Source organism: Rattus norvegicus, chromosome 3, assembly GCF_036323735.1.
Source record: "Rattus norvegicus strain BN/NHsdMcwi chromosome 3, GRCr8, whole genome shotgun sequence".
Taxonomy (NCBI): domain Eukaryota; kingdom Metazoa; phylum Chordata; class Mammalia; order Rodentia; family Muridae; genus Rattus; species Rattus norvegicus.
Genome location: NC_086021.1, coordinates 143148267 through 143175706, shown reverse-complemented (window position 1 = coordinate 143175706; position 27440 = coordinate 143148267). Strand labels below are relative to the sequence as shown.

General features: G+C 39.9%; 1 protein-coding gene across 2 annotated transcripts in view; it reads right to left on the bottom strand.

Moving 5' to 3' along the window:
• Nucleotides 1-27440, bottom strand: part of Plcb1 (phospholipase C beta 1) — a 711278-nt gene that overhangs the window by 48336 nt on the left and 635502 nt on the right. The window contains exon 32 of one of the 2 annotated variants that reach the window (XM_017591467.3): nt 24933-25050. The exons of the other annotated variant lie outside the window; for it this stretch is intronic. Coding sequence (XP_017446956.1) covers nt 24952-25050 — 99 coding nt within the window. The 3' untranslated portion in view covers nt 24933-24951. The remainder of the gene's footprint in view (nt 1-24932; nt 25051-27440) is intronic. 2 annotated transcript variants of the gene reach the window in all.

The following is a 27440-nucleotide window of genomic DNA, read 5'->3' as shown; positions in this document are numbered from 1 at the left end:
AAAAGGAGAGAACATACTTGCAAAAGTTATTCTCTGACCTGCACACACATGTCATGCCATGTGTATCGAAGCCCATTTCCATCTGAGTTAATTCACAGGCTATGGGAAATTAGAATGTGGACATATCTTTGGGGTTGGGATATCCTCTCAACTTCTTGCTATTTAATGATCCTTGATAGTGTATGTAGCTGTGAGGTCTTTCTAAAGAAGTTAATCTTTATCATCAAGATAACTAATCCTCTTGCATTCTTCAAGTACTCAGATTAATCCACCTGGCAAAGTGAGAGGCAGTTAATTATTGTAGTAAAGATCTTTATCCCAAGGCCATGCACTGAAAATGAGATCAAACATTGCCTTTAGACAGGGAGTCATCTGTAGGTCAGTCTTATGATAGGGATTCTAATAATCTGCTCAGAGTCAGAACCAGCATGTGCTCAAATCTACGGAAAGTAAATAGGTTTTAGTTGAGCTTTTAACATGTCAATGGTCATCAAGTTCACTGTTCAAGCACAAGGTACTACAAAATGACCTCCATCCTGGATTTCTCTCTGCTTTCCCTGGTGTTAGCCTCTATAGCCCTTGACTACATTTTTAAGTTTCCTTGGTATTATGATACTTCAAAATGAAATGAAATTTAATTTCTTTAATGTATTAGATCAGACAAGTTTTAGAACCAGGTGTTACACAATTTATTAAATATGCTGGAAAGCTCCCCATTTGTCTCAGTATAAACAACTGTTCTGATGAAAATTTAAGACCACTAAGTTTTATTATGGTCAGTAATTGTTTCTTCTCTAGAGATGTGGAGTCTTAAGTCTGTGTCTGTAGCATCCTTTGGTCAATAAAGTGTTTATTAAAAAGCCATATACTAATAGAAAAGAAGATTCTGTGAGCTAGTTCAAACGTTGGTACAGATTTTTTGATACCTTGAAAATCACTTTCTGCTAATAATGGTAAAGCATTTATGGAATTATTTTTAAAAATTCATTAATCAAAAAAATGGCGTGGGCTGGAGAGATGGTTCATTAGTTAAGAGCATTTGCTGCACTTGAAGAGGCCTCAGGTTCAATTCCGTGTACATACATAGCAGCCATTTATAACTTCAATTTTAGGGGATCCAACATGGTTTTCTGGCTTCTGTGGGCACCAGGCACATGTATACATATACACACTCATGTACATAAGAGAAAAATAAGTAAATCTTTAGAAAAATACATGGCTAGTTGATCACTTAAAAATAGAACTTAGCTTTCAAGGAAACGACAAGAACAAACAAAGGTAATTGGTGGCATTTTGTCCACATTCTAACCAATGTCTGAGATTTGTCCTGAGGCCTTACAGCCTCCTTCTGCTGCAATGATCTGCCTTTACACTGCTAACACTGAGACACTGTAAACTCAGGCAGAAAAATCCAATAAGAAATAAAAGTGTGGCGATCACAGAGCGTCTTAAGTAGGAATTCAACAAGAGGGAGATCATGACTGAAATCTGATGTGACTGTTCATCACCCAACAGACAGATATGTGGGTCAGTGACAGGACGGCTCTCTGGTCCATGACTCTGAACGTGAGCATCTGTGGGAGACTTTGCCGGGAGCTCCATCTCTGAAGAACAGCCTTGCTTCCTAAAAGCTGTGCATGAAGCTTAGGGAATTCTGGGATTCCCTGCACTACCCATGGGAAATCAGGGCTGAAATATAAGCCATATGGAGATAGATATACTGCTGTAGTTTGCATGTGTATTCAGAAGCTCACCTCTGGTGTGCTGGGGTTGGGAGGTGGAGCCTAATACAGTGATTGGATTACCAAGGTGGGGCCCTTAGTCATGATGGCATGGGCTGTTGGAGTGAGACCCTGCTTGCACTTTTCTTTGAATCTGCTTATTTGACTTCACTCTCTGCTATGTTGTCATGCAGCACAAAGGCCTGTCTCAGATGCTGTCCTCTGCCCAAGGACTTCCTGGGCTTCAGAACCAGTTTAAAAGTTTTAAATGAACTTTGAAAAGTCCCAAACTGTTTTCTTGACACCAGCCTTTGCACAAATTTTATTACACTTAATACACGGAGACTTATTTACTCCATTCTCACAGGGCTTTACATGATTTTTAAACCACATACTTTAACTTCATTCAGCAAGGGAACCTCTTCACTTTTAGTGGATGAATATAGTGAATCTCTGTTTTCTTGCTGGTGGCTCCCCCATCCCTGGGTTTTGTTGTTGTTGTTTTTTTTGTCCAGTAGTTCTAAGTCATAGACAACCAAGAATATAAGTATTCAAAAAACACATTTACAAGGATATATGTAAATCAAAAACAAAAAGCAAGACAAAACAAAACAGAAAACGGAAGCGTTTATCAAAGTCTGTCTGGCCTCATGATACTTTCTAATAAATCCATCTATGTGGCACTGGATACTTTTGGGGATGGGCTGGGGGAATCAGACACAGCCTAAGGTGGAATATGGGAGACTCAGCTCCATTCAGTCAGCAGCAAAGTCTCCAAGCTGCACAAAGATGCTCCTGACCCAACAGTGTAGAAAGACAGGCCGTGCATAGGAAAGGCAGGCGAGAAAGGACGGGGCTGGAGGGCTTTAAAGTCTCAATGCCAAAGCTCTGAACTGTCTTCTGTGCACTAGGGACTTAATGTGAATGACCCTCTACTGGCTAATGCACGGAACAGCAGGGGTGACTTCAACAGTCACACAGATGCCATGGCTGAGGTTTGCATTAAAGTCTGAATTAAATCCATGCCCAAGAAATCTTGAGCTGTAATCCCCACATCTCAGGCTTCCCTTTGAAGTCAGTGATGCTTCAGGGAAATGCTGAGGAATTTGAAGTTTAAATGAAATGTATTTCTAGAGGCTTTTTCTCCAATATTTTATTAGAAAATTCCCCCAACATGTGTAGCATTTAAAAGAATTGAACAGCAGATGCCAACAGATTCACCAGGCTGTTCTACCATTGACCATTATTGTGCTTTTACAAGTTAGCATATTTCTGCCTCATTTGATCTTGGGATACATTTCAAAGGGACTTCTAGACTTCAAAGCTTATATATCAGCACACGTGTGATTAGTTGGGGTTCATCATGATTAAAAAAGACATTCTAAAAGTGCAGAATAATTCTCTTGTCTCATAGGTGAATTCTCTTAGGTCTGGGTGAGTCTGCCCTGAGAATCTGTACTGGACAAAGCCATACAGTCGATCCTTTCTGAAACAACTACTGCTAAGCATAGGAAACAAAGCAAAACAAATAAGAAACTACTTGTAAGTGAGGGGGGGAAAGGGGGAAGTTTGCTCCTTTCTCTCTCTCATTTGTTGATATTAAATCAGTTGGGTTGGGTCCCTTAGGGTGCTTCATGAGGGCACTGTGATATTCATGAATATTATGGGGTAGAAGCTGCAACCCTGGGTCTGCACAAATCCTCAAAAATAGCCATACAGAATGTTTTTATTTTTGTCAGAAATAAGTCTATAAATTTCTGGCTTGTGCTTAAGCTTGGCCCAATAAAGGACAGCATGTCCTAATTAGTGGGGTCATCCTCGAGAAATGGCAGTAATAGCTTTAGGATGATGCTGGCTCGATCAGCTCCCATGTAAACTAATCATCCCTGTCTCCACCATTTTCTTAAGAGAAGGTTGAAAAGATAATTGGCCTTGCTGTCAGGAGGGTCAGCAGATTCCCCTGCCAAACCTTTGAGAGAACTTAATTGGACTTTGGACACTAGAGAAGACAGTGACCTCTAAATAGAAGGGAGCTCTTAAGAGTATCTATAGGAATTACAGAAAGACAAAGACAGCTGAGGCCCTCAGCAGGCATGAGAAAGGCTACAGTGCCGGAGACACACATTAGGAAAGTCTAAACTGCAAATTTCCCACAGCAACCAAATCAGTATAGCTCTGGAACCGCCCTCTTCTTTCATTTCATTTCCCTAAGTTCCGAAGAATAGTCTCTATTAAAACAATCTGTCATGCTGCTATTTTCCTTCCTTTAGCTCAACGACTGGCAAGCTATCCTCAAGGGAGCCACTCAGAAAATATTTTGACTGTGTAGGCTCTACTGTTTCTGAAGCAATTGTTCAGTTTGGTACAGGAGATACAGACCCAGACAACACATGAGGAAATGGGCACACTTATGCTTAGTAAAACGTCTTGAATTTTCTGTTTCAAGTTAGTTCACGTGTTCTAAAATATTCTTCTCTTGGCCAGTTTTCAATCATTTCAAAATCCAACTCATTCTTTGTGCCTTGGGTTGTCTGAAAACAGGAAGTAGCATGGGTTTGATTTTCTGGTAGACTTCCTGTGACGGTAGAAAAGATACACACTGGCACAGTACAGGACTGGACCCACCAGCTACAGGACGGGGACATAGGGATCACAAGAAGGAACTGAATTTTTAAATGCCATTTAATTGTAATTAAATAAAGACTGAATAGCTGTGCATGGTTCATGATTGTGCAATACAGTTGCATAGCTTTCTTTCACATTAATGAGAAAGGATCCACATCTTTTTGGCCTACAAACAAAAATCCTTATTTTTGCAGCATATGTCATATAGTTCCCACTCACAGTGCAGAGACCACTTCTGTATATACCGGTGCGTGCACACTGTGGGTGGCGCCACGTGCACACTTTGCACACTGTCTGTGCTCAAATATATGTCCAAAGCATAGTGCTCATGTGTGAGTACATACCATGCAGCTTTTTGCGTTTTGCCTATCAAGCAGAGTGGAAAACATAATTAGGAGGGGAAAAATGTTCCTTGACACATGCTTTCTCTTCCTATTTATTACCTATGCAAACAAATACAGGATTGTGTAAACTATTTTATGGTATGAAGTTCACCATTTCTTTTAGTTTGCTCAATTATTTAATTTTTAAGAAATCTTATATCCCCCTTTATTTCAGCTTGTAGTAATGAGCCTGCAAAAGTGATCCAGGAAATGAGATCTGAGCTATGTAATGTGGTCATTTCCAAGTAAATGACAATATACAACCCCAGGTCATTTCTGATGAAATCTCCATTCACAGGCAGTACTTCATGCTGTGCTCCCAAGCAAAGTCCAGAGAAGCTGACTTGTCACACAGAAAATCACAAAAAATCAGTAACGTTTAAACTGTTTTTGTAACAGGTACATTGAGCAAGACTGTACATAGCTATTTAGATGGCTCAGAGGCTTCTCCAGTGTCCAACAGTGCTCTCACTTTGTCCTCTCCAGAGCCCGTGCTTGGTTCTTACTGGCAATTTCATAGTCTGGTGACAGGTACCAACAACCCCTCAATTGCACAGCCAGAAAGACAGACAATCTTTTCCCTTCTTCTTTTATTGACACCTTGCAGCTAACTCAGCGCTTGGTCCTGCTTCACATGCTCCCCTCTGTTGTCACAATCCAGATTCATAAGTTAACGGCTGGCTCTTGTTGCATTGATACAATGGGCACAATCAGTCTCCTCACAGGTTAAGAAGTGTGCTTGAGTAAATGAAAGCAACAAGGGTCTTGAGAAAGCCCGAGTGACTCTATGGTAGTACCTAGGAGTGGGAGGTCACAGTGCCAATGGCACCTACAAACTTAGTCAGTCGCCAGGCATTACTAACGACTAATGCACAGGTTTTGAGTGTGGACTCACTGTTCCCAACTGACTTCTTTCCTCAGTTCCTTGGTCTCACTTTATCTCACACGGTCCATCTGTCTTTCAAGATGCTCATCTCTCTTTGCTGTGTGCATTAATGTTGTTCTCTATTCTTCTTGGGTACAAAACTCTCCTGAAATAAGTGTAATTTGGAGCTCCAATCCTTATTGTACTGAAGTCCAGTTGTTCTCTCCTATTCATCTAGTTACTGACATTTATTTATAGTGGTGAGGACTGAACTCAGTGTTTTGTGCATGTTAGGCAAGCCATGCTCAGTCTCGAAACCCAAACTTGATGGCTGTATGACAATCCAGTGCCCAGCTGGGCACACGCCAGCTATGTGTCTATACTATTCTTTATATGACCTCAAAATTACATGTGGTTTCTATCATACACTCTCCATGTCCACTTCATGTAACCTCACTTGTCCTGGAGTTTTGAGAAGGCCATAAAATGTTTATTAATGAAGCTGATCCTGGGTCCACTCAAATTTGGGCATCCAAACAAAATATTAAACAGAAAGTTATAGCCATCATTTAAACCCATGCTGTGATGTTTTGGGGTTGATTCTGGAAGTGTTCTGGAAGCAGGGACTATCCTGAGGTCTTTGCTTGGTGTCTGAGGAGCAAGGAAAAGAAATAGGATATTACAAATTGATTGGTGGGTGTTTATTACCACATCCTCTTTTAGATCTCAGAATATTTTATTTTCTTTGCATCTACTTGACATTTAGGAATTAAGAATATTTTTTTTCCTAAAAAGGCAGATGACAGTAAGCATGGTTTGGCGGTATACTGCAAGGCCATCTGCAGATAGAGCATTTCTTTGTCATCTTCTTTAGCAGTTTTCCACTAGGTTGAAATGATTCATGATAACTGTATGTAGAAAGTGCAACGGAAACTCCTTCAGACTAAGCTGCTATCTTGCTTCAATTCGCCCGAGTTCCTCAGAAGGCGTGGAGCTCATCAACTTCTTTGGTGAGTATCTCCAATGTACCCTCTTCCCTGTGAGCTGTGCATCTGCTCTCTACCCTCAGATGGCCTATGTTTTTCTTGTTTTATGGTTGGAACACAGTTCTGCTAAATGTAGAGAGTCTCTCAAGCAACAGAAGGAGCTTGGCCTCCTTACCCTGATCCCTTTCATTTGTGGAATCTGGAAACACATTTGTGTCTGTTCCATGTAATCTCATAAAGGGCTGTATCTCTTGGTTCTTCTGCATGCACGGGTAGGTTCCCAGCCAATCATATGGAATGAGTTGATACTGCTTTACCCTGAGCATTAGTAACATTAGCAATATGTTCTTTCAGTGTTTCAGTGTGCATTGCTGGCTCTTAGTGGTTTTGTCCACATCTCACTAGGTTGACAGTGACACCTGTCTTAGTTAGGCTTTCACTGCTGCTAAGAGTCACCATGACCAAGGCAACTCTTATAAGGGACAACATTTAATTGGGGCTCAAGTTCAGAGGTTCAGTCCATTATTATCAAGGCAGGAGCATGGCAGCATCCAGGAGGATCTTACATCTTGTTCCAAGGCAAACAGGAGAAGACTGTTTCTTCCAGGCAGCTAGGAGGAAGGTCTCAAAGCCTATTCTGACAGTGATACACTTCCTCATGAACGACACACCTATTGCAACAGGGTACACCTCCTAGTAGTGCCACTCCCTGAGCTAGGCATATTCAAACCACCACAATACCCATCACTCATTTGCTGAATGGAATTAGCATATTATCATCTTACTAGTTGAAACCGTATCCAACAATTGGATTATCTATGCTATGTAATACAACCAATAGAATTTCATGTTAAAAAAAAAAAAACCCAGGTCCTGAATGCTTTAAGTATTAAACCACGGGCTGTGGGGCCTGTAACTAGGTCACATATTGTGCTGAATGATTCTGACCTGTCCTTTGCCATTGGCTACACACATCAGTGTCAGATGGATACAAATATATCTTTAGAAAGAGACCATGTGTCAAAGTGTTGATCTACCAGGCACAGACCTAGGATAGGACTGGCTCCCAGAATAACATTTGCAAATCAAACTGAAGTCAGCTCAGCCCAGATTGAATTGCTTTGCTTAATATTTTCTTTGCATGTCAAAACCTGACAGGATCCAGCCTCTTATATCTGTGACTCTCAACATAACTTATATTAACTTGAGTTTCTGTATGCTTTTCAATTACCTCTAAATTTACAAGTTTTTCACCTATACTAATACTAGATACATCAGTATAATGCATAGTATATGTCATAATATATACTAGTAGTATATACTATCTATAATATTACCATGTATATTATGATATATACTAATTAGTAAGGTTTATGCATAACAATTATCTGCCCTTCAAAATATATTTTATGAGCAGAACACATACCCCCCCTTACTTAGACAGAATTGTCAATAGTTGTATAAGTTTTGGGTATTTTTTTCCATATCAGTAAAGAAATCCTCCCTTTTCTACAAGGCACAAAGTAGTGAACATTATCTTCTAAAGATTTAACAGCTTTATGCTTCACACTTAAGCGTTGACACAACGTAGGTGTGAATTTTCTCATGTTGTGTTGGGCGTACGTTCATTTACATTTTCTTCATATTGATAACCCACGGCCCTGGCATCATGGATTGACAGGTCCTTTCTCTGCTAACGTCCAGAGTCAACTCTGTCACAGAGTTTCACACTGGGTGCAGTATTTTAAGTGTAACTTATTAGCACCAACATTTAATGTGCCAAGATCCCATCGATATCTTTAAGGTTCCACATTGATGATTTTCATATGTGATAACATTTTACAGCTTAAAGTTACCTTAAAGTTCATTACCGCCTACCTCTTAGATCTCCGCTTTCTCACACACATTTGAGAATCTACTTAGCACATTCTACAAGTGTTGAGATAATTTTCTTGGCATTGTATTTCATCTATAAGTCAACTAGGACAAACTCTTTTTATACCGTTGACTCTTGGCATTCATAAGAATGTTATAATCAGACTGGTTTGATGTTTGCAAGTTCTGATAGATTTCTTTTATAATTTTCCATATTTGCCACTAGCATTATTGCCATATATAGGACATTTGCTAAGGCATTACAAGTAAAAGTTACGCTTAGTGCTTGCTCTTTATTTCTGAAAATGCAGTTGATGTGTATGTCTCTTTTGACACCAGGCTACTTTCTAAGTGCTTATAAAGTAACTATGGTGTACATGTTTTGAACAGACACACATCCTTACAAAGGCAGTCTTTCTTCAACAAAAATCTCAATGGCATACTGCATAGATAGGATATGAGAGACATTTAGGTCTAATAGGAATGGTAATCACGATGGTTTTCTTGGATTGGATTAACACACACAAACACACACACACAAACACACACACACACACACACACACACACACACACACTAGTAAAATGTCAAACTGTGTGCAAACACTCAAGTCCTCTAACGATAACTCTTTTTTCAGTGAGCTCTGTGTGTCAGTCACTGAGAAAGGAGTGTTAAACATTTTAAATACAGAGCTGGATGTACTAGTGCTGATGTTGGTAACACACATCTTTTGAGAGCACACAGTGGACATACACACACACACACACACACACACACACACACACACACACACACACACACATGACATTTCAATTCTTGTATCCTCTTGGACAACTGGATGTTTTGTCATTCTGCAGTAGCCTTCACTTATTTTAGCCTAAAAATCTGTTTTACTTGAGGGTTTCAATTAGTGTCTGACATAGTTTTCTTTACTTTTGATGTCTAACTTTCCTAAACTCCTTACATGTCCATTTCAAGCAGTGCAGTGTTGAACATTCTTTTAAGTGCAAGCTAATGATCTTCACTATTTGTCAGTGGGCCCTTGTGTGTATGCTGTAATTACTGATGCAGTGGGGTCTGAATTCATCACCTCACTTCACGTTTTTATCCTTTCCTTTCCTTCTCTGTTTAGTCCTTCCTTTCCCCACTTCTTTCTGTTGTCCTGTGTTTTCTAATCTCAGATTTTTCTGTTCTGCAGTTTATGATGCTACAACCTTTTTATTCTTTCAGCAAAAATTCCAATATCCATGAACTTACAGGCCAACTAAAGTTTTCACACTCCTTCTGAGCAACACAGGGACTAATGTTTTAATATCAACTTCTTTCGAATGAATTGTGGCTTCATATCTTATTTCTATAATATAAACACACAAACTATCATTATTTTCTTACATAGTCATCCTTTAGATTCATTTGCTAATTAATCTCTGGGATGCTGCTATTCAGTCTTCCTTTCTTCGGTCATTTTTCCTCTGACTTTTCTTATTGAAGGTTTGTTGGTAAGTGAACTAAGATTCACCATTGTTAGTGTGGCACAAATCCTGGATGGTTTTTTGTTTGTTTGTTTTGTTTTTGACTAGGCTTAAAACATTCTCATTGTTTTCTGTTCTTAAGTGATATTTTGGGTTTCTGAAATTTCACTAAGTTGGATCTGGATATGGAATTCTTTTTAAAAATGTATCCTGTTTATGATTCTGACTGTATGAGTTCATGTCCTCCATTAATTCTAAGGACAAAGTTTTCAGAGCTTTCATTCCCTCACCTTCTCTCGTTCAATCTGTTATAACCCAAATATCTCTACTGTATTTCTGCATGTCTTTGACATTCCTCAATATTATAGTAATTTCATTAACTGTCCATCTGTGACTGTAGCTATGGATTGGATTTTATGTAGAACTGTGTTGTGCATTTATGGAAAAATCAATTTGTTTCAAGTTTGCTTCAACCTCATTTAAGTTCATGACTCACACTGTCAATCTTCCACACACCTGCTCTGTTGTCCCTCAGAATTCCCACATCCCTGTCTGTAGCCTTCTGCCTGCCTTCTGCTGCTCCTGTCCTTCTCACTCAGGAACTGTCCTTGTATGTAATGTGGTGAGATGGTTTGTCTTGGAAGTTTACATACAGTAGAAGTCTAAGGTACAGCTTAACAACTGATTCCTTTATAGACAAACAGATTATACCAGCAGCCCTAAGTAAGGTACACGTAGACCAGATAGTGGGTCTGTGAAGTTGTATGCATTCAGGATTTCTCAGTTTCTGTGAGAAGCAGCCAGAAATCATGGCCTCCCAGGGAAAAGCAAGCAAGCAAGCAGGCAAGCAGGCAAGCAGGCAAGCAGGCAAGCAAGTGAACAAACAAACAAAAATTCCTTTTCTCTTTATAGTACATCATGCCTTGAAAAGACTATTTTCTTGAAATTCTTTATAATAACAGTTTTATTTTATTTTAAATTGATGCATGGTCAGAGTCTTTGTGGCTCCTCATTGCCCTGGTTTTAGGAAGTGTGTTTTTACAGAACACCTTGTGCTAGCTGCCCTTCCTTTTCTTCTGCTGTCCAAACACCTCAGGAGATACCCTCTGGGGGAAGCTCACTCTTGCTGCTTTGTGTGCAGTGTTTCCACTCAGAGGCTCCTCCTTTGGACAGCCCTGGCTTCTTTCTGTCTGTTGATGCCTTCAGACACCTTTTAATGCACCCTAAGCTTTCACTGTCTCTGTTTCTCTTTCTAGATGTTTTCGGAACTTAAATCATTTCCTGCAGTGGTGATTTAATCAAACTATAAAGTTAAATTTTACTAGCATTCAGGTAGTTATAATTTTTGCATGAAAAAATATACCGAAGTTTGTTCAAAACCGACTTTTAGATCCACAGATGTGGAGTTTTCTGCTGAGAGGATCACGTGACTTCAGGAGTACTTCAGTATTACTGTGAGTCTAGTAAGAGCCAATCAAGCTTGAAGGGCTCATTAGCAGAAACACGATGGCATCAAGGAATCATAATGGCATCTTTTAGGCTGGAATGGAGGTTTGAAAAGCTAGAAATAGAAAGAGGGCACTTAGAGGAAGTGGATGCAGATGAACAGCCGGAGGAAAGTTTAGGATCCAACCATCTCCCAAGAAACTTTTACTAGTAATAGATTCTTTACATTAAATTAAGAGTATTTTAAGCCATGAAGAAAATGAATGAATATGTTATTTTTGGAACATTGCAACCATGACACCCTACCCAATCTCAGCTCCCTTCCCATGTTAACTGTGTTTTAAGCTGGTAAATAAACACCTATGACTTCTCTATTTCTTCACATGCTTGTCTTTGCTCACACACCCATGCTCAAACATCCTTTGTCTTACATTTCAATAACATTTATAGGCTGTATGGTATTTCTGTGTGTCTGGACATGTTTTTAATCAACTCTTCTGCTTGTCTGGTCACAGAACTCTCCAGTCAACCCTTTCAGAATTGTGAAGACATGGGTTTGCTTCACACCTCCCCATTATCTGTAGAGAAGCTGACCCCACGCTTGCTTTCAATTTGTCACCTACAGTTTTCTTTCTAAAAATGTTTGGAAATTGTCTCTTGCTTTTGATAGTGTTGATTTTTCTGGTTTGGGGGCTTTATGTGGATCTATTTCTGCTGCTGCTGTTCTTAGTATGCATGTTGGATCTTAATAATTAATCTGTGCCTGGAGTTGCAAAAATCTTTCCTATCCTAGCTCAATGATATTTGTATCTTTTGGTCTCCTTTGGACAACCTTCCCCCTAAGCTCCTGGCCCTGGGCATGTAGCTACTTACTGCCATGTTACCTCCCAACCATTTGTTTGTATTCTAATTATTTAGTGATCTCCTATGTAGTTGTTTCCTCTTCTTTATCCTTCGATTCTTCTGTCTTTCATTATCATTTTAGGAGAATCATTAAGTGTCACTTCTCAAATATCCTACAGAAATACACAAGATTCCTGAAGCATCTCTGTATCAGTTATATAATATGATTCTATATTTTATGGTTTGTCTTATAGTATAACATACACATGACGGTAACTGAATTCCTTTTCATTATATATTTTCAGTGTTTTATAATGAATGGATAGATTTTAAATTGTCAAATATTTCTATATCTAACCTCCATGCTACATATGTAATTCACAAGATGGGATATACGTAGGAAAAGAGAGTGGTTGGGAGTGGGGTTGCTGTCCAGAGAAGAAGTCTGGAAGCTACACTACAGGCTGGTCTCACCACTCCATGAGTGGATTGCTCTTTCTTTTTCTGGTAAATCAACACATCAACCATGCTTAGGTCAGAGGCCTATCTTAGAATTGCAGGCCTAGGAATACCTCCTTTATCTCTGCCTTTGATGAATGTAAATTAAAATCCCCCCAGCCCATCAACATACTTTTATGTCAATAAGAGCACAGCCATTGTTAAGTGCCAGCTATGAGTAGAAGTTCAGTGGGAGAAAGTCTCTATTAAGGAAGAGAGGGTGAAGCCGAGGAAAGACCATCCCTACACACAGGGAGAAAGGAAAACGTAGCCCTCAGGGGCGCACCAACAAGTATTGAGTTAACAAGCTGCCCCCCATCTGTGATTGTAAACCCATAGCAGTTAAAAATGAATAAAAGAGGGCCCAGTAAAGAGCCACCAGAACAAACAAGGCTGGCTGCAGACATCATCCCTTCAACACTTCAACACTTCAACTTCCCTTCAACATCCCTGCAACACGGATGCAAAGGCTGATCGGAAAGAAAAGAGACCGGAGTTTTAACTGGCTTTGTACTTCAATAGTGAGCATGCGGACAGCCAGGCAGAAAGGCCCAAGGAGATGTGCTCAGTTGTGTCAGTTGTCAGACAGACTGACAAGTGTAAAAAGTACCATGTATGGTACAGTGTTCAAAGAGAACACACACTGATGACAATGTGATTTTGTTGATTGTATGTTCTAAGGATTAAAAGAGAAGTTTTATCAGAGTTCATGTCAAAGCAATGAGCTGCTGTGCCTTTATGTCTACACAACTATCCCAACCCACTCCACCTCACTCTCATGTATACACAGGCACATGCACACTCACACACATACACACACACTCACACGCATACACACACATTTACATACACACGCACATGCACACATGCATACATGCACACATGCACATGTGCACACACACAGACACACAGACACACACACACACACACACACACACACACACGAGTCAGCCTTCTGTACTCATGAACTCTGTATTTGTGGAGTCAACCAATCATGGATCAGAAATGTTTGAAACAAAATTGGATTTGTACTGACAATATTTAAATGTTCGTTCTTATCAGTGATCTTTAAATAATGACAATAACATTTATCACCACCCACATTCATACTGTATTAAGAATTAAAAGTGGGTTGCAGATGATTTAAAGTATATGGAAATATGGAAGCAATGTGCAATTCTAAGCTAATACCATGTCAATGTATATAAGATGCATGAACATCCATAGATGTTGGTACCTGTGGGTGGCCCTGCAAGCACTTTCTTATGGATCTTGAGTTATCAGTATATATTCAAGTGTCGATGCATTGATAGATGAATTGCTGGCTATGGAGTTCTTCTTTTAAATTAACTGCTTGTTAGGTATAAGTTAAAAGAAAAAAAATCCCAACTAGTCTCTTTTACTCATCTATAAGTAAGAATTTTATTTACAAGATTAGCTATCAAGGTGTTGAGGGTTTTAATGTGTAGCCTTTAGGTTTTACAATTCTGTTAGCTTTAATGCTCATGCGGAATGCTCCCAAAGGCCAGAATCTATACAAGGACCAACATGTAACCCAGCTGAGGACATCACCCATTCTTCTTCATCCTGGGTTCTCAGAAAAATCTCACACAGCAGCTTTTGCCATGTTTTAGTTTCACCAATAAGATTTAAATAATGCTTACAGATTTCGGACATGACAGTGTTGTGCGCATGAGATGTGAACACTTAGGCACAGAGTTCAAGGGAAAAGAATACAGGTCGTGACCTCCCAGCTGAGCTTAAGTGCGAGCCAAGTGAGAGAAGAGGGAGTATGCATGGGTCACATGCAAAGTGTTGCTATGACTGGGCCCTGGCAAGGGCCGACATTACTGTCATCATCTCTCTGGCAGTAGCAGACATATACTGGAGTAAGGTCACAGAAGTAGATGTCAAGAGTCAGTTCACTTTTTTTAATATAAATATTTTGTTATTTTTAAGGCACATTAATGACTTCCTAATGCTTTCTTTCCGCCCTATGAGTGGGTTTGTGTTTGTGTGTGCAATTATTTTGTTAGAGAAGATATTATTAAGATATTATGAGTTTTTAAGAATAAAACAGTTTTTAATTATGTATTAGGGTGGTTGTTATAGATGCAGCATTTGTCTAGCACTCTTGAGGCACTGGATTCAATCTTGAGAACCACGAAACTTGAGAAAAGAAAATTCTGACCTTAACTAAGCAGACCCAAGCCTTTTAGCAATGGAAACAAGAATGCATTTTCTACAAAATAGGAGATTTTAAGGTTTTTCTTAAAATACTGCCAAACCTTTCTATGAAAGTATAAACACAGCAGAGAAAACTAAAAGAGAAAGTCAGAAAATGCTGGTGTCACCTCATCCATATGCCTCTCATTCCCAAGGACCCAGGCGTTCATGAAGATTTTGTTATTTGCCTCCTTATAAACATCTGTCTGTCACAGCAGGTGTTGGGTCATGAGAGGACATGGTGTCCAGGAAGTCTGAAATTAGGTTAGAAATCTCCCAGGTGACCAATTCTCTTTCAGTTGACTCACGTAGCTCATTGCACCTAGCACAGCTCCTGAACTGCCTGTCTGTGATATGGCTGGGACATAAGTCACACAGAGATATCCCTAAATGTGGTCACTGAAGATGCAAGGACCACAGGTCCAGTGAAGGAACACAGAGAGGCAGTGATTCCCTTTCTAACTGACAGAGGAATCAGACCATTTCCTTAGTTACTCTGAAATTCTGCTCCCTACAAAATTGGTTGCCCCATTTCTTGTGTGGGTCAGTCTCCAAGTTAGAAGCTGGCCCTCCCATTTCTTTGCTTCCCTACATGGAGGGTAAATCTATTACAGATCTCCGTGTATTTTCTGCAAACCTTACTTCTATGTCCTCTCAGGGACTAGCACCTCACTACTGGGTTAGACTTACTCATCTCTTGAGACCAGAAAAGACTGGTAGAACTCACTGTGTGAGCTCATGGTCTTGTAGAACTGACACGAATCAGCATGCCATCAGAGTGGGGATTTTTTTGTTTGTTACTATGCTTTGGGTAGCACACTCAGAATGTCATTTCCCATTACTGGGGCATACAACACTTCCCTACCTTCCTGAGAAAAGGATGTAGAGAGCTATGAACCAGTTAAGACTTTTTCCATTTTGTGGCCCAGAAAGGTATACAGGACACACACAAAACTTCACCTATTACTCTATTTTCTCCTCCTTTCCCTTCTACATCCAAGTCTACAGTTGGAAGATCTGGGCTCTCCTCATTCTCTATTCCTTGTCCCTGGTGCCACTGTCTTTGCAGAAATAGTAAGACTGTGGTCTCTCAAGTTGGTTACTGGGCTGAAATGCTCTAAAGGAACTGAGAGGAATCTCTTGCAATCCTATATTTCAGGATGTGTATCCCATCACCAAAACCTTCTTTATTAGGAGACTCATCCTTTCCTAGAAGAACTCTTCCTTGGGTGTAAAGCTATTGCTCACAGTGGGAAAAACAATAATTTATTTTGTGCAAAATGCTTCCTTTACATCATTGGGTAGAATGGATTCTAATGACTGAAACTAGCATTAGCCTCCTATTGTGTGGTAGATGTCTCAGTAGAGCAGTCCGGCATGGAGTTTTACGCTGTAGGAGATCATGCTGTAAATACTGTCACTAGAAGGCACCAAACAGCAAAGGAAAACAACCTAGAATTCAGGTGGTATCTTCAGGGGTGGTCGAACTTTTATTTTATGACTGCTCTGCTTATATACACATTAAGATATTGTCTATGAAGAGAAAAGCCCTCCTGACTACCGTGAAGGCAGGTGAAAGCATCTTCCTTGGTCTTTTCTTTGGTTACCATCTCCTTTATTTATTCATGTCAAACTACATTCAGCTATAAATTACAAGGACTTACTAACTTCTTGGCCTCTGAGTTTCCCTCTTATTCTGTTCTTCCATGATTCTTGTAGAATTCAGCTTCCTTCAGTCTAAACTTTGAGAAGCATGTCAGATGACCTGTTTTTCATTGCCTGCCTCATCCTGATCCTTCCAGTGTCATCTAGACTCCATTTCTACTTTCCACCAGTTGCTCAAAATTAATGAAGCTACTGACAACTTCCTGGCTACTGAAGTCTTCTGTGGCTATAATTTGCGTAAGCCAATCACATTTTCAGAGCAGGAAATTTGGTCCCAGTGTCAGAGGTGGGATACTTAGGAAGTGACAGATCAATGGATTGATAGGTTATGACAGGGGTGGCTTGGTTTCACAAGCCACCTCTCTGGCAACTTGTTCCATCCTGTTATGTAAAGACTCTGCTACAGTGTGCTCCATCAAGACAGGCTCAGTGGATGCTCGTCAGAAGTTAGTGGTGCATTCTGGGACTCCTCAGCCTCCAGAAGTGTCAGCTGAATAAACTCTGTTCTGCATCAATGAGCCACTCTGGAAGAACATGTTGTAGTAGCAGAAAGCATACTTAACAGAGCAGCTTCAGAAAGTGGGAAGTTCTCTTCATGCTGACATGATTGTACTCTTGTTTCCCTGCTATTCTAGATTTCTTCCCCACCTTCCAGACCTTCCCTTATATCTTTCCTTTCCATTTTCTTTTTGCCAGATTTTAAATGTTCTCTTTTTTTTCAAAATACATCAAGGATTTTATGCATCCAGACATATAAGTTTGGGCAGATTGTGGTATCCTTAATCCTCCCTTTCTCCACCAATATTTTAGGCATACAAATCACACTCGGGAGAAAGGATACAAATTTTAAATCATTTAATCATTTCTGCTTGAACCCCTCTACCTGTACATACCTCAAGAAGTGTTGGCTCTGCTCAGAAAATACATACACTGCAGAGTTAATCTCAAGAGCAGGGCTAGGACAGGTCAGCTAGTGCTGGCAATCATTCTTACAGAACGTTGAGGAAGTCATTTTAACTTCCTGGTCCTCACATTTCAGAGCTCACAGCTGTGATTTAGCCTTAGCTTTGGGTAGAGATTGAAGATGAACTCTTCCAAATGCACACTCATTTTTCAAAGTCTGAATTTTTCAAACCCCAGACATGCTAGAAGATGACGTGGAAGGGTGAGATTGGAGAGATATGCTTCCTGTAAGAAAGTCACATTTCAACCCCAAACTGCTTCTTCCCCTGGGATCTATTCAACTTCACTTATGGCCACATGAGTGTTTTAGAAGATTGAAAGAGAAACAACACATTTATACAAATGAACTGAGAAAGTGTTGGCTTGGCATTGGTCACCAGCAAGTTGAGTCTCCACAATGGGAAGATTGTCAATGTGACGGCTGAGGCAATTTTTCGATAGACATGTTGCTGACTGGGCTATAGAACTGTTGCCAAGACTGGACTTTTGTTTTAGGTGACTCTGGTTTTCCTAAAATAGTGCCTTCTGGTTACCTGGGAGATGACTGTTTCGAAAGATACTACAACCTTTCCCTGTTGTGGGATGAAATACCTGTGAAAAGTAATACAATTCCATAGGAAATCTTGTTTTGTTTATAATGAATGGGTGCTATGGTTTAAATATGATTTGTCCCCATTCGAAACCCATGGTGAGATCTAATCTCCATTATGAGTTATTAAGAAGCAGAATAAGGTGAGATATTCAATAAGAGATTAAGGTTCTGCCTTCAAGAATGGCTTAATGCACACGTGACTAGGGGATTAATGAGATATCTTAAGAACAAACACAGGATTGCTGCAAAAGCTTATTCCCTGTCTCTCACCATGTGATGCCCTTTTCTACCTTGGAACTCTGCCAGCAACCAAGTCATCATCAGATGTGGCCTCTGGACCTCAGATCAGAACCATGAGCTGCAGTAAACCTCTTAACAGCTCATGTAGCCAGTGTATTTATTGTGTTACGAACAACAGAAGTAGATTACAACAGTGATAATCATCTTTCTACAGTGGCAAGCTCCAGCAGAAACTCTGTATAAATTCTAGGGAAACCCTGTGCTAGGAAACATAGAGTTCGAGCCAGTGGTGTGCTGACATGTGTTTAACAAGGGACTTTTCTAGAAAGAAAAAGTGTCCTATTCATAGAGTTTGGTATTTCTCAAGGTATAAGTTCTTGTACAATGTCCAACTTTAAACAATCAAATAGATGATTTTGCACAAGGGTTGGGGGAAAATACTATTATAACCACCATACAGATCCTAAATGTAAAAATGTATATTGATAATGATGGAAACTTGTAAATAATCAGTAAGTGCTGACTTTGGAGTATTAGCTACATTTTCTTTTAATATAATTTATTTATTTCTAAGTTTATGCAATGAAAAAGTAACAATAGTCATATTTAACAATTAAAACAAAATCTCTGGAAAATTAAAAATAGACTTTAGTATGCTGGTTTGTCGTCAAAAAATAAAATGAAATTACTGCTTGCTTACATAATGCACTTGATGTGCATGAAATTGGCATGTTGGTTCAAGCGTTTTTACACTTGTCAATGTTCTAGCATGTTGTGTTATTTATAGATACATAACTCCAAAAGAGTGACTAAAGTTATCAGGAGCTACAGAGGTGACACTTTGACTTGCATATGAACAATACATTTCCTTTTCTATGAAAAGTAAATCATGGGTAGACATCTGTTTATTGAATGATGTGTGATACCATCTAAACTGTGTCATCTGAATTTGAATACTGAAACCCTGGTTCAAGGATTGTGACTATATTTAGATGAAGAGAAACAGACAGCGGGGGACATGCCCCGTTTTCACACCAAAGCAAGGTCACGTGAAGACATTAGTGAGTCTTTTCTTTCCAAGCCTAGAATCTAAAACCATCTCCACAGATACCTTGATCTTAGAGTTACAGACCCCTCAACAAGGAAAAAGTATTTTTGCTTTAAGCTCTAATCTGTGGTATTTTGTAACGGAATCCTGAGCCCATGAATACAACAGAAACAATAAGACTGTACATAGCCCCACGATACCAACATGATGCTCATATCTAGGCCGTTTCTAAAGCTGTGGGTATTACCTTCTGTCTGCTCTTGTGCCTCAGACTTCAACTCTGTCCTCTGGGTCTCAGTTAAATCCTTGCCATCTTGGATATGCCACCTACAGTTATGGTTTTCCCAAGTAACTTCTTTTCTCTCCCACTATGAGCAACTTTTGTTTCTTTGTTGTTTTGGCCTGTTTTAAACTTATGGTGATTCTCCTGCTTCAGCTTTCCAAGGGCTGGGGTTATAGGTCAAGCCATCACCTTGAGTTTCCAAACACCTTTTTATAATGATAATCGCAGTGGGTGTGGCCAATGCAGATCCTTTGTAGGCAGATGGCCACAGACTGGAAATTAAGCCGATAATCAAAAAAACCAGCACTGACCACTCAGACACTAACACTTAAGTACCCGAAGAAAGCCCTGTAGGACACTTCATCATGGGAGACAACCTTCCACTAGACACAATGCACCTTTTTATTTTCCCAGTTGAAAACTCAAAGCCTGCTATGTAAAAGACATCTTTTAGTTGAATTAATGAGGTAAACGGAGGACATTGTTCACCCAACTATAGCTTTGTAAAGGAATCAGTTCCCGTACGCTGGAGACTAAGCAAAGACACTGGACTCTATTGTCCATGGGTACAAAATTGAAAACAAACTATTTTCATTTTCTCCAGGATGAGAACACCGATATACATCATTACGATATAATTATAGACTCCATCTCTCCGTGGTTAGCTCAGAAGAGCACTATCGATTCTAATTTATTTTTCTAGGCCATCGAGGCTCCGTTGCTCTATCAGTGACCCTATGGACTCATTAAATCTTTCAGTATGATATTTATGCAGCTGTTTAATGAGTCCTCCAACACCTTCAATTCTCTGAATCTCATGCCTATTATTTTAGAGGTAAACGTCTCACTTTAATTAATCATATCCTTCATGGACTCAAAGGAGATCACAGAAAGGTTACAGAACTTTCTGTTGGGGAAAAGATTCTTTGTTTCCACATTTAAAGGTCTTCAAAGACACACTGCAGTTCTTAGAGGCTCCTTTAAGTGTTTAGACATCCTTACTCCCAGAGAAATTCCTTTATTTCTTGCTTAAATCTTTCTAAATGTAACCCAAAGTACTTGCATTGTTTCTGTTGTCAGAGAAGAAGAGCGGGCTAAGGGATCATAGACTCCAGAGAAGCCCATTCCTGCTGTGTGAGAGACTTAAATACAATCTAGAAGAAGATGGCCCTCTTTTATGATGGTTTCAGCTTTTCTAGTATCCTAAGGGGAAACTTAGGGTATAATAAATGTAACTTCAAAGGATACATGAAAGCCAATTGCTTAACAAATAAAACTAGGCCCATACACTATCCCTTCATATACACTAGCCCCACGTACACATTAGCTCCTAGAATACACTAGCCCCTTATACATACTAGCTCCTAGTACATACTAAGCCCTTTCTAGAATACTTCAGAAGAAAGCTTAATTAACAAGGATGCTTAGAGAGAGCTGGGGTTGCAGCAGATTTTGCTAAGAGGAGTTTGAGGTGCCTAGGGAGCCAAATCCATTTAGTCTCTGGTTTGAAGTCAGCTCCTACAGATTATGCTAAAGGTGAGTAGGGGCGTGGCCATTCGTGAGGATGGTCACTGACCCTCTCACATCTCTGCTTCCTCAAGTGTACAGCACAGAGGACAAGAAGACAGCACACGTGACATGGTCAGAAGGTCTTGATAAGAGTGCATGTTGGATAAATGCTATTATTAGGATAAAATTTAATACATTTTATTGCTGGTAGTTGACTTTTAATACATACACCAAATCATGAAGGAGAGGGGTGTTTTATTCTTTGCCAGAAGGGTGTTCCCTTTAGTATTTTGGGGAATGGGACCTTTAATAGATCCTTAACATTTTAAAAGGTTCGTCTTATTTGGATCATGTCACTTATGAATCTATGTGAGTGCTATGCCCTTGAAGTCCAGAAGAAGATGTCAGACCCTGTGAGGGCAGCGTTCAAGGCATTTGTGAGCTCCTTGACATCATGGGTGCTAGGAGCTGAACTTGGTTCCTGTGTAAGAGCAGTGAGCTTTCTCACCTGCCGAGCCATCTCTCTAGCTCCCCCTGGGCTTCTTATCTAAGATTTGCATCCACGCAGGGTGGATGTGCATGTAAGAGTCTGCTAACCCTTCTCTTTCACTATTAAAAAGAGAAGTTTCAAGGATTACTAGTTGGGGATTTAGCTCAGTGATAGTGCGCTTGCCTAACAAGCACAAGGCCCTGGGTTTGATCCTCAGCTCCGAGGGGGGGGAACCCCGAAAGGGCTTTTTCAGCAATTTCCTTCCAGATTATCAAGGATTACTAGAAGTCTGGTCTCCCTGTTCAGCTCCACCTATTGATCTCCAGCTAATAACTAGGAGTATACTTTTTCATCAGTGATGAAAGTGTGCACTCATAATTCTAAAACCATGAACTTCAGCTACTGCATACAAGTACTCCTGGGAACCACCTTCTTTATATCACAAGCTGTATGTGCTACTAGCTTTAATTAATTTGCCCCTTTTCTAGTTGGTATGTGGAAATAGAAGTATTTAATGACAAATAAACATTTTGGGAAAATTAAAATTGGAAGAAAAATTGGCTTTCTATATACTGCTATGTAAGAACAGTTTGTATTTTTTTTAACTACAAAATACTATAATTGGTTTTCTTCTGGTTTAGCAGTGAGACCTATTTTTCATAAGAAGTGTGAGGTTGGTTTATTTTTACATCACCCTTTGTCTCTAAGCAGCTAAAGGGAACAAACTAACAATGTGATTAAAGATTTTTTTGGAAGTCTAGGTATTATGGGAATAACCTTTTAACAGATAAATCATTTTGGCCCTCTGTTTATTTGGTTGGTTGTTTCTTTGCTGTGTGCCAGGCAGAAGGTCAGTTGTTATTCTGAAGGGAATGAAGTTGTAAATGAGGCCATCAGAAGCTGAATGCAATACTAGGACAAAACATAGCATGCACAGTCCCTATGCATTTGCTTTGGAAAGAAAGCTCAGGTCCTGCATTTTTAGGGTCACTGTCATTTGTAAATTTTGAGAAAATCCAGAGTTCTATTCAGCATATAAAATGTCTCACAATGGCTCTCAAAATAAAGTCAGTGAGATAGTTCAGCTGCAAAAAATGCTAGCTGCCAAGGTGGACCTGAGTTTGATCCCTGGGACTCACAGTATAGAAAGGATCAACTCTTTCAAGCAGTCCTTTGACCTCCACACAATGCTGAGGTACCCACCTTTCATGAAAAGAAGGAAACCACCAGTCTGCAAGGAACCCATGAGAACTAAGCCTTAACATTCAGATGCAAATGAGGAGGGTGCTCCTATTCTCCCCTTGGCCTTTGCCTGCACAAGATGGAAATCTGTGTAAGCCAGATCTCCTTTTCCCCAAGAATGAGCTCCATCACTGGGTCACATAGGTACAATCACTGATGAGAAGGTGTGGTCAGAATCAGGACTAGGCTCTAACTTTGTCCTCAAATACTCTCTGTCTTTCTCTGTGTCTCTCTGTCTCTGTCATCTCTGTCTCTCTGTATCTCTGTCTGTCTCTGTCTCTGTCTCTCTCTGTCTTTCTCTCCCTCCCTCCCTCCCTCTCTCATTTCCTTTCACTCTCCAAGAGAAAATAATATCGAAGGTTTATGATTAGATAAAAACAAAATTCAAGTTTAGAAGCAGCTTACAGCTTTTTCCATATGCTAAAGACAGGATATAGAAATGTTCTAGAACTCTGGCAGTCACATCATGGTCACAGAAAATGAGGGCCACCTAGTTAGAAAAGCAGATTCTTCTACCCAACTAGACCTCCTGGATCAGGATATGGGCTTAACAGGATCCCCACGTAATTCACAGACCCATTAAGATGTGGTCAGCACTGAGCCAAAGCAAGTGTCAAGGATAGCTGTTGCAGGGTCTTACCTCCCCTCCTTGCAAAGAGTTGGCAGCCATTTTGGAATATGTTTTTACATAGCATCACAGATCAACAGATATTTGGAGAAAAAAATGTTTCCAGTTTCATTGTAGAACTCAATTTTTGTTATCTTATAAAAGAATCTTGCTATTAAAAAGATTATTTTATGGGGAACACCCATAAAGAAGGGGAGGGGGAGGGGTTAGGGGGATGTTGGCCCGGAAACCGGGAAAGGGAATAACATTCGAAATGTAAACAAGAAATACTCAAATTAATAAAAAAAAAGAAAAAAAGATTATTTTATTTTCAAATATAAGTATTACTATGAATCATAATACAATATTTCAGTACATGCACATGGCATATGTGTATTAGGTCAAAATAACCCATCACTTCAAACATATTCTGGGATGTGTGTGTGTGTGTGTGTGTGTGTGTGTGTGTGTGTGTGTGTGTGTGTGTTTGTGTGTGTATGTGTACGTGCGCGTGCATGCGTTGATCACATTCAAAATCCTGTCTACTAATTATTTTGCAGTATACAATTAAATATTGTTGGTCATAATTAACGAGGCTACTGTGCTGTTAGAAATTTGACATCACAAGGATGTCTCATGTCTCATCCCAAACGCACACCCTCTGGAATGGCACAGAGCAGTTTTCAGATTAGTTTAAGGAATTCAATAGATTGTTACAAATCAACTGCAAGTTAAAATCCTCCATTGAAAGTTTAGACCTGCATTTTTCTCCAATCTCTCACTGCTGACCCAGAATTCCTGCTGCAGCGGTGTGATCTGGTGCTCTTGCCTCTATGAAGTCAGGAGTACGAGCTGCTCTCTTAACTTCAAATGCCATTCAATAATAAATTAACTTTGTAGAATTTTTACAAGGAATCCTATGGTGCAGAGTAGAATGGGTTAAGACTCCCTGAGAGGCTGCTCTTGTGCTCTTGGTGGGGGTTGGGGAGCGCTGTGTAGAAAGGGAGTTAGTGGGAGTCACTGGAAAATACACTTTCAGACTGGGAAGAAGAGTTGAGCAAGAAAGAAGGAAAGCAAGATTTAGAAAGGGAAGCCAATTTCATAAACAGAAGTAAACAGAAGAAAGAAAGGGAGTTTATGTTGGTTGGAAAGAATGCAAAGACAGAGAAGGCTATACCAGAGGAGTACAGGAAAGGCCAAGGAAGACATTCTAGATGTGCCAGAAACTCCACAGGAAACAGAAGGGACTGTGGAGGAAGGAGGGTGAGGACCGAACAGGCAAGCCACGCTGCCTGCACAGGGCATGGCCACATACCACCCTTCTCTCAAAAGGGCCCTCCCACCCAGTCCTACCTGGCTAGAAGGACGGTGCTCACCACTTGAGAGCTTGAGGGTTGGGGGGAGTAAAGTTGGGGGGAACAGAGGGATCCTCATGGCAACTTTCCGACAAGACTGAGGAGGAGCCTTCCCCCTGTGTGAAGAAAAAGGGAGGCTGTCATTTCTCTGTCAAGGAAATGGCTTTCTGAATCACCTGGTGTTTCAGATTTAGGTCTGGGTGGTCCCTTGATGTGCCTTCCGGAGTAGCAGTTTAACACCTCGTCCTTCCTCAACACCTGCAGGGTGGCATGGGATCCAGCCTGCCAAAAACACAGTGCTACTGCTAATTGACTTCTTGGCTTTTCCCCACCCTCTCCAGGGATTAGACACTGAATGTGATGACAACTCTGTATATCCCACTACATCAGGAGTCCTGAGAAAAGAGGATGTTGATTGACAGCTTTTCACTAGGATAAGCCAATCCAATGAGTTGAGTTTTAATGCTCCATTTTTCATTTGCAAAGTGAAAGAATGTTTTTAAATGCAGTTAATTTAAATATCTCTCTACCTAAAGAAAGAATGAAAAATCATTACTGGGACTCCCTTCAGCAGCATATATGTGGTAACAGGAACCATGTTGAGATTATGATGGCCCGTGAATAAATTGACATGCAAATTAATGAGCTGTTCTGTATTAAATAATTGACTTAAAATATTTACTGAACAGGAAGAATGTGACTGGCATTGACATTTACAGTGCTTTGGCATCAATGAGCACAAGTAGAGAAAAATAGAAGCTTTCATTCCTTTGTAGTTTGTACCCTACTGGGGAAAGACAATCAGACTTAAGTAAGAAGTCTATTACTGAATGAACAGTACAGTGAAGCACAGATTAGAATATAAAGGAAAAAACGGTCAGAAATGGAAGTCATTATAGTATACAAATTTCAGATTTTTTTGTCTTCATCTTTATGTGTTTGGGTATTTGACCTCAGTGTATGTCTGGGCATCATATATGTGCCCAGTGACCATAGAGGCCAGAAGACTGTGCTAGGTTCCCTGGAACCGGGGTTACAAAAAGCCATGGACCTCCATGTGGTTTCTGTGACTTAAACCTGGGTCCTCAGGGAAAGCAGCAAATGTTCTTAACAATCTCTCCGAGCCTGGCAGGCTCAAACGTAAACACAGTGGTCACGCAAAGTCTCCTCAAGATCAGTGACTTGAGAGAGACTTGAAATACAGGAGAAGAGTTGTTCATTCAACACTTGGGGTATGAGGAAACAATCTATGTAGGAGTCAAGGGTGGAATGGGCTGTTTGTTGGGGCACAGCAAAAAGGCCAATATGGACTGAGCAATGGTAGATCCATGTGGAAAGGAAGAAGGGATTCAGAATGAAAGGACCGGACCTTGTAAACCATTTTTGTGAGATAGACAGAGGTCATCCAAAAGGCCTTAGACAGAGAAGTGATTCAATTTAATGGTTGACTCTTGCTGCCAAGATAGGACTAGACTTTTACTGTCACAAAGCTGTAGGGAAACCATTTTAAAACAAGTGGTATGGCCATGCTGTCTTTGGCCAAGGCAGGTGGACTGAACAATTACTTGATATCTAAATATATTAGGCTCTCGTCAAATCCTAGGGTTCTCTGATTCCATCTAAATCAAAGAGTAGTCAGTGAAATCCTGTTTGATCCTTTCAGTTAGAAATTCTAAAACTTCCTTGTCAGACTCTGAGGCTCAACTAATGATAGAATAAATGCAGAAGACTTGTGCCAACTGATTTTGCTTATATAAATGGGACCCCCATGGCTGATTGGCTATACTAATGCTCTTAAGGCATAACCTGCGAAATAAAGTAACTTAGTGTTAGCTGCTGTTTTCCTACGTTGAACAGAAGTTTCTGCAGTTTTCTCAGCACAGAGCCATAAACTGACCCTTTTTAGGAAAACCTTTCTTTCAGTCTTTATACTTTGATTTACCAAGGACTTGAAGACTCTTAAGATATACTGTCTTCGGGTAATTAAACACCTTTCTTGATTTGAGTTTCAATAGATTCCCTTTCCAAGTTCAAAGGCTTGAGTAAAATCACATAATGGTTTTCAGATATTGATTATACTTTAACTTCTATATTTTTTGCTTTAAAGGTGTTTACAATGTATGTATTGATACTGTTAATTGTCTCGTTTATCACAAAGGAGGATTTGAAAGTTAGACAAATATTGAGGATTTAAAATCCAGTCAGTAGTAGAAGAATGCAGGCAAATCATGTACCATGTCATGAACAAGAGGTCAGGGAATGGAGAGAAATCCCAAAACTCCCATCCCTGAGTATGCAGGGGTTTTGTTTGTGTGTACTCCAGTGGAAACATCGAATGTATCAGTAAGTTTTTGATGCTAAATTGCTGTTTACTGAGAAGACTTAGAACCGTAACTTAAGACCATCTACTTAGCAGATAGAGTGTATTCCCTTTGGAGTCTCCACCTTCTTGCCCAGTGTAACTAACTGCATATTCCTACATCACCTCATTTCTAGGAAGGGAAAA